The sequence below is a fragment of the Dipodomys spectabilis genome, unplaced genomic scaffold (assembly GCF_019054845.1).
Source record: "Dipodomys spectabilis isolate Male_0828 unplaced genomic scaffold, ASM1905484v1 ptg000003l, whole genome shotgun sequence".
In the NCBI taxonomy this organism is placed as follows: domain Eukaryota; kingdom Metazoa; phylum Chordata; class Mammalia; order Rodentia; family Heteromyidae; genus Dipodomys; species Dipodomys spectabilis.
Genome location: NW_024870680.1, coordinates 16,875,701 through 16,888,890, shown reverse-complemented (window position 1 = coordinate 16,888,890; position 13,190 = coordinate 16,875,701). Strand labels below are relative to the sequence as shown.

Sequence of the window (13,190 nt, the reverse complement as noted above, 5' to 3'; positions counted from 1 at the left end):
TTTTAAACTGAATTTTAAATGCTGTTTTGTTGCCTGGCTTTTCTGAAAGAACAAAGTAGTATAGGTAAAACTCAAATAAATACTTAAGTAAACAATTCAAGAGCATACGGTATATTCTTTTTTTGGAGGGGGGGAGGTTGGGGGGCCTAAACTCTGGGTCTGGGTGCTGTCCCTCAGCTCTTCAGCTCAAGGCTAGTGCTCTAGCACTTGAGCTACAGCGCCACTTCTGGCTTTTTCTGCTTATGTGGTGCTGAGGAATTGAACTCAGAGCCTCATGCATGCAAGGCAAGCACTCTACCACTGAGCCATCTTCCCAGACTGCATACAGTATATTCTTGATGTTACATAATTACAAACTCTACTAGTTCCAAAAAATTGCTGTCCATCAATGGAAAATTGTTACATATTAAACACTGTCTCCTCATTCCCTCTTCAGCTCCTGCCAATTATCAATCTGCATTTTGATTTTATGATATCTCCATGGACTTATTCATTTTGGGTATTTCATATAAATGGAAACAGAGAGCATATGACCTTTCCTGTCTGTCCTCTTTGTCTGAAAATTATGTTATGGATTTTCTAGGTATCTACACTGTAGCAAGTGTCAGAACTTCACTCAACTGTATAGTTAAGTAATATCCCATATAATGTAATTTACTCATTTATTCATTGATTAATGGACATTCTAGTTTTCACCTTCTAGTTTTATTTTATCTTGTTTTGTTTTTGTGCCAATACTGGGACTTGAACTCAAGGCCTGAGCACTGCTCCTTAGCTTTTTCACTCAAGGCTAGCACTCAAGTCAAACAAGTGGAGCCACAGTTCCACTTCCAGCTCTTGATTGAAGGTAAGAGATAAAGAGTCTCAGAGACTTTCCTGCCTGGGCTGGCTTCAAACCAGATCACAGACTCTTGAGTAGGTAGGATTACAGGCATGAGCCACCAGTGCCCACTATCTTCTACTGCTTGTGGTGTCTTATACTGGTTTGAACATGTGTAGATGTACTTACTTGAGTACCTGTTTCAATGTTTGGATATATACTTAGATATGCAAATACTGGGTTGTAGTAATTGTTTGAGTCTTAAAGAACCACAATATTGTTTTTCAAAATAACTGAACCATTTCACATCCAGACCAACAATGTATGAAGAAGGATCAGAGGTTTCATATCTTCACCAACATTTATTATTATTATTACTACTACTACAGATACTACAGATATCCCAGGTAGTGTGAAATATATCCTTAGCATTTGAAATCTCTGTTCTGTATATCTTAGATATGCAGTTTAGATCACGCACAGTACACAGCCTATATGAAATGGATCTTCAAGAAAAATACCAGTCTAACTTGCTCTACTAGGGCTCCTCCTGCTTACTCCAATCCCCAGACCCAGCCAGGATTCTGGTTCCACATTAGCTGATTTTTACCGATAGAATTCTTGCTTAATAGTTCCTTTTCTTCTTTCTTTTTAAGACATGCTCTCACTGTTCTTTCTTTTTCTTTTTCTTTTTTTGGTCGGTCTTGGGGTTTAAACTCTGGGCTTAGGTGCTGTCTCTGTGCTCTTCAGCTCAAGGTGAGTGCTCTACCGCTTGAGCCACAGCGCCACTTCTGGTTTTCTAGTGGTTTATTGGAGATAAGAGTCTCACAGACTTTCCTGCCCAGGCTGGCTTTGAACCGTGATCCTCAGATTTCAGCCTCCTGAGAAGCTAGGATTACAGGTATGAGCCACCAGCGCCCGTCCTGTTCTTTCTTCTTAAGACATGCTCTCACTGGTTGGCCTTGAACTGGTGATCTTACTGCCTTGGCTTCCCCAGTGTGTACCACTGATGTAGCCTTTCAGATATGGTAAATTCTACTTTAATAATGTATATTAAAAGACTAAGAAAGACTTTAAGACTGTCAAAGGCCTCCCCTTCTTGGGGGATAACAGAGGAATATGTGAAAGTACTCTAGCTTTCATTGGGTACAATTCTTCTGCTATAAATGTTCTTGCTGGTGTGTGCACAAAAGCATATAAGCTTGTCAAAGTTAGAGTTTAATAAGGCCACTTCTCATCTTCCTTCCTTCCTTCCTTCCTCCCTCTCTCCCTCCCCCTCCCCCTCTTTTGCCAGTCCTGGGGCTTGAACTCAGGGTCTGAGCACTACCCCTGAGCTTCTTTTGCTCACAGCTAACACTCTACACTTGAGCCACAGCGCCACTTCCGTCTTTTCTGTTTATGTGGTACTGAGGAATCAAACTCAGGGCTTCATGCATGCCAGGCAAGCACTCTACCACTAAGCCACATTCCCAACCCAGCTTCCCATCTTTCAACTCAGCTTAAAGTGTTTTCTCCATAAAACTTCCTGGAGAGATTGAGGATATAGATCAAGTGACTGAAGAGTAAAGCCTTGGGTTCAATTGTCACTACCTTTAAAAAAAATACAAAATTCAGAGGCATAGCCCCAGCTCCACACCCCTACACACAAAAAAATTTCTTGGACTCCAATAAGAAATTCATAAATACTTTGTATCCCCAACTGAACTCTAAAAAGACAGAGTAGCTACAACATTTATTATAGTTGTTGATCAGCAACTCTATTCTATTATTTATACCGGTACACAGTAGGTGTTTAATAAGCATGAGTGAATGCATGACAGGTCATTGCTCAGTACATAGTGCAGCCTCACATAAAAAGTAAGCTATTCATTGTGTCCTTTAGTTAAAACTTGACAATGAATGAGAAACTAAATGAATCCTAGAATTCCCTGAAGACAACAAAGAAGGTAGGAAATCTTCTAAGTTACTCTATTCTATACCTTTAAAAAGGTTTAAACCCACCTGTATTAACACATTAGCTTAGACATTTTCTTGTCAGTCCACAAATACAGGAAAAGAAATGTACTACCTTTGACCCTGTAAGCCAGCTACTTCTCTGGACTAGGTCACATCTCTATAGCATTTGACTGGTGACATCGTTAGCTATCATCTCCCAAAAGGTAGAGTTAGCCCTAAGAACTGTATGGTCAAAGCGAATTTCTTAACAAATATTACTTCCTTTGTTCCCCCTTGACTCACTTAAAATAATCAAAGGATGGCCAGGTAGGACCATTCCCTCCATTCAGATCCGCAGAGAATGAAATGAACTTACTACTCTCTCATGGCTGAAGAGTTCAATTTTCCTTAGACTTGAGTTGGTCTCTATTGCTTCAGTCAAAGCCTGCTAAGTCTTCCTTTGTCAACCACCAACACAAAAATGTTTAACAAGCAGACCTTCACTCTGTACATTGTGAAGGCAGGTAAGTAGTATCAGTCCCTTAGGGTTACTTGATATACCTGAACATATTTTTTTAGCCTTTGTATGCTTGCTTGGGTTGTTTTGTCCATCTAAAATGGCCTATTTTGCCATGGAATAAAGGAACACAGAATAAAACTCTGTCTCTCCTCTGGCCCTCAGAAGCACTGAATACCTGTCTAGAACACTTTTCATGGTGAAGCAGAGGGGCAGCGCTAGGAATTGAACCCAGAGCCTCAAGCAAGCACTCTACCATGAACTATATCTTCAGCCCTATAATATGCATTTTGTTTGTTTGCTTGTTTGTCTTTATGGGGGGGATAGAACCCAGGGCTTATGTGCTAGGCAAGTGCTCTATCACTGAGATATAACCTAGATAGAATGTTCATTTTTTTTCCCTTTAGGGTAGAACATGATTCAGCTAGGTCCTCCTACAGAATCCAGCATAGCACATGCACAAAGTAGCTATTCCTTTAAAATATTTAATAAATGACAGGAATAAAAGTTGTTATTTGGCTAGACTAAAATACAAGACTGTTTTGTATTTCAATACCAGTGGAAACAGTGAAGGTGCTGCCCTGCAGATATGCCTATGAGACCCTGCTTCAGCCCAGACACTCAAACAGCATTGAGTTCCACGGCATTGTAGTAGGCCTTTTCTAAATAGGACTCACAAAGAGGAGGTCCAAACAGCACTGTGTCCAAGGCCTTTAGCTGCAGCTTCTGCCGGTGACTCCGATCTGTCATCTTCAGCACAGTCCCTGTCATGGTGGTATTGGTTACAGCTAGCCTGTTGAGACAGAGTTGGGAGTTAGGACCCTGACAGCAAAAGCAAAAGGATCCAAGTAGGATTATCCCCTTCCTAAGGAACAATTTTAGCTCTTGGTAACCGCTCCTCTTTACATTTTAGAATACAAACTTTATCAATAAAGTCTAAACAGGCAGTATTGAGGGACACAAAATATTATCAAAATTTGAATTTTCTCTCTCCTGATCCCCACCATTTCCTAAGTACCTTTCCTTCTAAGGACTACCCATTTATGACAATTCCCATACTCAACTACAAATTTTCCCTTATGCTTCCATGTCCAGGAATTATCCTTTATATATCTGTAACCATGTTTCACTAAATACAATAAAAAACATTCTCTTGTCCAGTCCAGACTAAAATTTCATGCCATTTGGCCCAGTAATACATGGAATTTCTTTTTTTTTTTTTGGGTCCGGTCGTGGGACCTGAACTCTGGGTCTGGGCGCTGTCCCTCAGCTCTTCAGCTCAAGGCAAACACTCTACCACTCGAGCCACAGCGCCACTTCCGGCTTTTTTCTTTTTGCTTATGTGGTCCTGAGGAATCAAACCCAGGGCCTCATGCATGCAAGGCAAACACTCTACCACTGAGTCACCTTCCCAGCCCAATACATGGAATTTCTGAACTGCCCTAATTCTAACCCACTGTCATTATAAATCAACCTGCTGATGACAAAAATTGAGTTCATCTCTGAGTCATTACAATGTAATTTAGTCCCAAAAAATTACTGTAATTTTTTCTGACCTTTAACCACAATGTCAATGATAACTTTAATATGTGAGAGTCTGTAAACAAGAAAATGACATAGGAAGAACTGGACTTTGTTTCTCTACTGCTGGAACACAGTGGGTACAGGAGAAAAGGGGTATAAGATACAAAAGGTTGAAAAACACTGGCCTGAAGCCTATAAAGGAATATTGAATATTACTGTTAGGTTGGTGTTCTTTTCTGATTCATAGTTTTATTTCCCCAGGTAGAAGAAAAGCTTACATTACAGTGTTTGGTTTATATTCCTGTCTAAGCATACAGGAATACCTACTTCCTCTTCTGGTCTTAAAAAGCAATCAAGCCCACCTACAAGTCGGTCAGTGAAGCACTATGATTAGGAAGCAGTCAAGAGAGCTGTCTTCTGATACCTATTCTACTAGTAACTCGTCTGATTATAAGCTGTTGGTCTCTCTCCTAGGGACCTCAGTTTCCTTCTATGCAAACTTACATAAAATTAGATGCTTCCTATAAGCCCGGGAGTTCTTTGGGCTCCTCTTCAAGTCACTTCTACAAGGTGTGATGGATTCTTATCTAACCAAAAGAAATAGACTGCAGTCTATTTCTCAAAGATACCTACGAACTGAAATGCTATCTATGTCTATACAATGAGAGAAAAAAGAAGGGAGCTAGCATTTACTAAACAACTACTGTGTATCTCATATCATGTTCTGATATTTTACATACAAAAGTACATTTAGTCCTCAGAACAACCTTAAGAAAGTAGCTCTATCCTGTCACCAAGGTTGAAACCTGTAATCTTAACTACTCAGGAAACTGAGATATGGAAGATCATGGTTTAAACCCAGCCTGGGAAGAAAAGTCTGTAAGACACTAGCTCAAAATTATCAGCAGGGTTGGGAATGTGGCTTAGTGGTACAGTGCTTGCCTAGCATGCATGAAGGTCTGGGTTCAAGTTCTGAGTACCACACACACAGAAAAAGCCAGAAGCGGCATTGTGGCTCATATGACAAAGTGCTAACCTTGAGCAAAAGCAGCTCAGGGACAGTGCCCAAGCCCTAAGTTCAAACCCCAGAACTGGCAAAAAATAACCAGCAAAAAGTAGAAGGAAGGCATGGCTCAAATGGTAGGGCATCAGTCTAGCAAACAAGCTGAGCAAGGTGCAAGCCCCAGTACAGGAAAAAAAGGAAAAGAAAGCAGTTCTATTATTCACTCCATCTTGCAGATAAGAAACTGAGACTGAGAGTTGAGTAACTTGCACTAAGTCACATACAAGTAAGCAATAAAAGCTGAGAATAAACTCCAATCTGCTATACTCTTCCTATTATACCATCCTAGCTAATTGTGTTCTGAGAACCATTCTTTTTCCCCCTCATGCACTGAAGGGGACTATATACTTCCTGCTGTCACTAAGGTGCCACAGCTTGCTATCTTCTACTCCTGTACTCAGCATGGCTAGACCTGCTCTTGGCGGCTCTAATACTAGCCTCAGAAGGGCTAGGTGAATCTGTGACCTGAGAACTCACTTTTTATCCTATGCTTTGCAGTTTTAACACAAGCCATAACCATTACATTTAATTACATTGCCTAAGCATCCACAAGGCAATACTGCTATATCCATGAGTAACAAGAAAAAAATCCCACATCCTGAATTTTATGGTCAATCATCTATTCATTTCATTGTTTCTTCCAATGAATATACACTTCCTCTAGGCAAGGGCCAGGTCTCATAAATCTCTTTGTCTTCAAGGTCCAAGGAGTATAGCATATGGTAGGTATGTGTGTGAACTTTTTTTAAAAAAAGAACTAACGCTGGGTGCCGGTGGCTAATGCCTGTAATCCTAGCTACTCAGGAAGCTGAGATCTGAGGATCACGGTTCAAAGCCAGCCCAGGCAGGAAAGTCTGTGAAACTCTTATCTCCAATAAACCACCAGAAAACCGGAAGTGGTGCTGTAATTCAAATGGTAGAGCACTATCCTTGAGCTGAAGAGCTGCGGGACAGCGCTCAGGCCCAGACTTCAAGCCCTAGGACCGACAAAAACAAACAAACAAAAAAACAAAAAAACTAAACTGAATACTACATGGAAGCCGATTTTTCAATCACACAATATATGAGGAAAAGGAAGTGAAAAATAAAGGAGAGGCACTTAGAATTAGGCAGACTTGGGTTCAAACCCTAGCTCTGCCACCTGCCATCTTAGATAAATAAGATTTACTGGAGTTCAATTTGCTCACTCAAAAGGCAAAAGTGTGGTAAGAAAGTACTCTATACCCAGAGGTAGAAGTATTGGGATTATTACTCCCTCAAGAGTAAGAAAAAACTGTGAAGAGGAGACCATAGGTAGCAGAAGGGAGAACAGCCAGCTCAATCAGCTAGGCTGGGACAGCAGCTCCTGGTAACTCAGTGGCTGCAGACAGCAGTGTGTAAGCATTCCAATGGCTTCCCCTTCCCCTTCCCCTTTCTTCTTTGCCAAAGCTCAAAACTAGATGTTTCTACATCTAGTTAACAGATAATAAAACTTCTGAGGGCCAAGGAAAGTTGTTGTCTATTCCCAGTATCCAGCACAAGTGCTTGGTACAGACTAAGTACCTAGTAAATACTTGTTGAATGAATAAATAAGTTAAGGACTGCATGGCATTTGATACTAGTTTGACATAACAAGAAGTCTAAGCAGCACTCCAACCCTCTCCACTCCTATCCAAGCCCTAGTGTACTGTCCCAGAAAACAGGCAAGCAGTTGTGACATATCTGCTGCACAGGTCGTTCCAGAGATGAGTGAGACAATGGGAATCAGCACCTCTGTACCATTTTCATTACTGTATTTGGATAACACAGAGAGGCTAAAAGAGCCCTAAGGCAGGAGGAGGAGGAAGACGAGGAGGAGGAGGAGGAGGAGGAGGAGGAGGTGGAGGAGGAGGTGGAGGAGGAGGAGGTGGAGGAGGGGGAGGGGGAGGGGGAGAAGGGGGAGGAGGTGGCAGCCGCGGCAGCAGCAGCAGTGGCAGTAACAGCAGCACTGGGGAAACAGCAAAAACAAAAACAAGCAAATAATGCAGACTGAATCTATTACATCTATCACAGCTCTAGATTCGTATCACAGTTTTACCCCTGATTTAGCCATGTGTATGACCTTTATATTGGGAAAGTTGCCTAAGCAATTTCATCATCTATATACAATAATACTGACCTTCAGAACTGATCTAACAATCTAAAAATGAGATGCTATATATAAAGTGTTGAGTAGCCCGTCGTCTGGCATGTACTAAGCATTCAATAAGGGAAAGCTGTTGAAGCAACTTTCAGGATTGATAGAAACATTAAATTAGAGAATGAACACCAAGTGCTCATCGTGCTTTATAAAAGCACACAACAGATGTGTGAAGAAGAGATGCCTGCAGACTATCCTGTAAAATCTCACTTAACCAGACAGGACAACCTGGAAGCATATCCACCTCACCCCACTCCCTCCATCTTCAAGTGAGTAAAATCCAGACCCCCTCCTGACCTTGGCATGGCATGACCACTAAGTTGCAGCTTCCGGAAGGTCTCCTCATATTGAGGCAGCTCCACATATGTGATCAACCATTGCACCACCTCATCCACTGTCCAATTGTACACTGTGAAAAGAGACAAGCACACCATGACTCCAAAATACCAAGCACTGCTTGCATTTAACTGTTATGATCAAACTGACTTTAACATTTTCCACATTTGTGTGTTTAACATATCTTTTACCCATAACATCCCAAGTATGAAAAGAGTACACACTGTGCAAGTCTACTTATATGAAATCTTAAAATCTATAGTATAGATTCAACCATTACCCCAAAAGTGTTTTGGGTTAATGAAAATATTCTATATTCAGTACAATGATGGTCATACAAATTACAACACCCACAAGACTCATCAAACTGTACATTTCAAACAGGTGTATCTCTTTGTGATATCTCAATAAGGTTGATCTTGAAGTATTTTAATCATAAATGTGACCAGGATTGAAAAGGATCCATCCATCCATCTATCTGTTCATAAAGCATATATAAAAGGCAAAAGGCCCACTTAATACCAAGCACACAACAAGTTAGTTAGAAAGATTAAAACTAAATAACATCAGTGAGGCATGGAGTAGAAAACTTGATAAAGAAATATGCATAGAGCACAGAAGAGAAAGGGAATGACTGCGTAGTGGTTTAGGGACAACCTGAGAAAAGATGTTGAAACTGCAGCATAAAAGAGAAGAGTCTATCTGTGTGTGAAGGAACCTATCCAAGTGTGCAATACTTCATGGATGTGAGAGAAATAAGTACTTGCTATTAGAATGAAGGTGCAAAGAAAAGATGTGAAGTTGGATTTGTCTAGAATATGGAATGCATGAAAGTTCTTGCCTGCCATGCTAACACAGCTACTGGGATTGCCTGAAATAAGCCTGCCTTAGGTTGCTCTAGCCAATTAAGCGAGATCTACTGCTTTTCAGGTCAGAAGTTAGAGAACTAACCATGTCTCACATCTACTGAGAACTTGTTACAAAGCCTTTGAGCACTTTATAAATATTATTTTATTTAATGTTGCTAGACAGAGCTGCACTGCCAAAAAAGTAGTAGCTACAAGTGGCTCTTTAAATGTAATTTTATTTAAAAAGTAGTTTAAATTAAAAATTCAGTTCTCCAGTGTCTCTAAGAATTTCAAGTTTATAGAAGCTAGAAGTGGCTAGTGGCTACCACATTGGACAATACCAATCATATAATAGTTTCATTATTATTAGAAAGTTCTGTTGGATAACACTGATGAAGATAATTTTCTATGAGAATGAAAATATGAGAATGAAAATAACCTACAAGTCAAAACCAAGAGTACAGGTGGATCATACAAATATATGAGGTACAGGCTATCAACTTTGGTAAGAATTTTGCATTTGAGTTTTCAATTGTGTTCATGTAGAATAGTTACAATAGAAAATATTTGCCTGAATGTTAGAACATGATCTTTTATTAATAATCAAAACCTAAACATAGAACTACACTACAATCCAACTCTATAACTCTTGGACATCAACCCAGAGTATTAAAAATCAAGATACAATAAAGACACTTGTACATCCATGGTCATTGCTACGCTATTCTCAATAGCCAAATTATGCAAATAGCCCAGATGCCCTATATGGCTGAGTGGATCAAGAAAATATGATACATACATATGATGGAATTTTACTCATCTATCAGATAGAATATTATGTCATTTGCAGGGAAATGGATGGACCTAGAAAAAAATTATGTTAAGTAAAGCAGGCTTAAAGGGACAAACAATGCATGTTTTCTCTCCTATGTTGAAGTTTTAGGTCTAAATATAAACATACACAGGGTTATATGCATATACACATAAATTGACTAATTAATCATATACTTAGGGGATGAGTCCAATGGTGTAATTCTACTGAACAACTAACAGTTTAACAAAATGAATACCAGGAAGCTGTAACAAGTTCTGTATGGGAAAAGAGAACATGGAGGGTGTACACAAAGGAGAGAGGAAGGGTGAACAAATACCGTCTGTGTATTCAATGTATATTATATAAAAATTGAACTATGTAACTTGAAAGTAGGGATGGGATGGGGAAAGATGGGGGAAGAACAATGGAAGGCATGACATGGGTCAAGATGCATTGTACTCATAACCTGACTTCTAGAACTGAAACTCCTTTGTATAACTACTTAATTTAAAAAAAGTTATCAATCTCAAGTTTAGAGTTTTTAAAAATGTGGAATGCTCCATGAATTTGCATGTCATTCTTGATCAGGAGCCATGATTCTCTGAATCATTCCAATTTTGGTATATGTGCTGTTGAAGTAAGCACTCAAATTTAAGTAGTTTAATACAAAAAAAACCCATATATCAAAACTAATATTGTATACAAGTATATTTTTATAACTACAATCCAAATGTTTCCCATTAAAACCTAAAACTACCACATCCCCAGAAAGAATGCCATAATACAACATGATAACCTATTACAATCTATTTGATAGCACTATGATGGACAGGGTCATTTTTATCACCAACCATATCCTTCCCCTTGTGAAGGCAGCAGTATGCTGAAGTTATTAGGAGAGCCACGCATCCCCTGCTTTCAGCGAGTATGTTCAGGGAAAGCTAAATCAACCACTGAAAGCAGAGCATATAACTAAGGTTCAGTCAATCAGTATATTCCATCTTGAGGTCTACAACGCTTAATTCCGGAATGAGCATACAACCCAATGTGAGCCTAAAGAAACTCAATTTCATGATTTTTTCCTGGCCCATGCAGGACAGACTTGTTCATCTATGATACTGGTATATGATAGTCCTGAACTACCAGGTTAATAAAATCAAGAGAAGCAGTCACATAAATATAATCTTCACCAACACAATGTGAAATCGACACCATTTTATCCTCATTTTAAGATGATGAAACTGAAGCACAGAAAGATTACATAACTTCACAAAAGTTACCCAGCTAGAAATGGATAAAGATTCAATCTCAGGCAAACTGTCTCTATATCAATCTGCCCATCTATCTCTCCTCCCTAAGGCTGCTAGAAGCCTTCCTACAGAGGCAAAGCCGAGCAGAGATGAATCCAGATGGCATCATTTAGGTCCTGAGTCAGAACAAGCCTGCAAACATCCCTATTCATTGATATTTCAGTTTTGTACAAGTAAATTTCCTCTTTTGATTACAACAGAGTAATAGGATTTTCTGTCATAACAGAAGCCAATTCTAACTGAAATAATTATTGAGTGATCCTTCAAAACATGGCAAATCATATCATCACTAATACTTGGAGCACTATGGCTAATAAACCTCAATGATTGTAATGTTGTGTAAAAATACCCTATGGAAATAATTTTTATACCTTGTGTATGTAGCTACATAGAAAGCAAGCTGAAGACTATACTCTGTTAAAAATCAACGCTGTGTTAAGGAACAGAAGTGGACTTACAATACAAGGAATATGTTCAAGCCAAGTAGGGGTCAAATGAGATCATGATGTATTATACAAATCACAGTTTGCAGAAGCTGAAATAGTGAAAAACGGTGGGAGGAATGAGTCATCAGATGGCACCCAGTAATACAGACATGTGGAACTTAAAAGCCTGAGAGCAATTGAATTTCAGCAAAAAGATACCATGTAATTGGATGCGAAGTTTACTGGTACTTAAAATGTGAACCTGATTTTCCTTATATTTAAGTAAAAATTTTGTATAACAACTTATAGCTCCATATATGTTTGTATATAACATGTTTTTAAATGACACATTAAAATAATTTAGGCCAACACTACAGGTCCAAAATAAATTATTTTTTCCAAAAGAAATGTGTACTTTCCTCACATTTAAAAAGCACTGTGGCCAGCAAAAAGCCAAAACAGTTTTGAGGAGAATGATATGATGAGTTTCATCCCCTGCCTCCTGAGGAGCCATATAAGAATATGTCCTATTCACTTTTGCTCAGCAACCGTTTCTAAATAAAAGATCATATACATGGTATCAATGAGAATTTACTCAAAGAAGCTGAATGAAGTAGTTTAAGACTCTAATCTTAGCTACTTGGGGAGCTGAGATCAAGAGATTCCCATTCAAGGCCAACCTGGGCAGGAAAGTTTGTGAGACCTCTCATCTCAATGCCAACTACAGGGGGAAATAAAACAAGATTGAGGTCCAGACACAACCTTATACAGGAAGTGAGACCTGTTCTCAAAAAGAATTAGTGCAAAAGGAGAAGAGCTGGAAGCATGGCCCAGCAGTACAATGCACTGTGAGGATTAAGAGTTCAAATTCAGTGGGGTTGGGAATGTAGCTTAGTGGTAGAGTGCTTGCCTAGCATGCATGAAACCCTGGGTTTGATTCCTCAGAACAACATAAACAGAAAATGTTGGAAGTGGTGCTATGGATCAAGTGGTAGAATGCTATCCTTGAGCAAAAAAAACTCAGAGACAGTGCCCAGGCCCTGAGTTCAAGCTCCAGGACTGGCAAAAAAAAAAATTCATATTCAAGTACCACCAAAAAGCTGGGTGTTGGTAGCACATGCCTGTAACCCCAGCTCTTGCAAGGCTGAGAGGCCAACCTGGGCTACATAGACTCTATTTCAAAAAAAGAATATACATAACTTTGGTAGTGTTTCTGTCACTCTCATATTCTCTCATGATTCAGAAGCATCTTGTATGAAGAAAACACTGAAGGCAAAAATGTTCCAATCTTAAGGTTCTCCACAAGATATGCCAGGTTTCAGGATGAAAGCATGTTTGCTGAGTGCTGAGTGGCTATAGAGGTAGGCATAATTCAGAGACATGACAGGTAAAAAGGGAAAGGTGTGAAGAGGGAGGAATGAAATAAGTATAGTGTATTCT

The 13,190-nt window shown here is 39.4% G+C and overlaps 1 protein-coding gene and 1 non-coding gene across 3 annotated transcripts in view; both read right to left on the bottom strand.

Moving 5' to 3' along the window:
• Window positions 1-13,190, bottom strand: part of Stim1 (stromal interaction molecule 1) — a 184,083-nt gene that overhangs the window by 29,142 nt on the left and 141,751 nt on the right. For both annotated transcript variants that reach the window (XM_042687881.1, XM_042687871.1), the window contains exons 4-5: window positions 8,315-8,426; window positions 3,950-4,065 (exon numbers count right to left, since the gene is read on the bottom strand). In XM_042687881.1, the coding sequence (XP_042543815.1) occupies window positions 3,950-4,065; window positions 8,315-8,426 (228 nt within the window). The remainder of the gene's footprint in view (window positions 1-3,949; window positions 4,066-8,314; window positions 8,427-13,190) is intronic.
• Window positions 10,559-10,660, bottom strand: LOC122117005. The gene has a single exon (XR_006149054.1). It is a non-coding gene; the product is annotated as a U6 spliceosomal RNA (small nuclear RNA).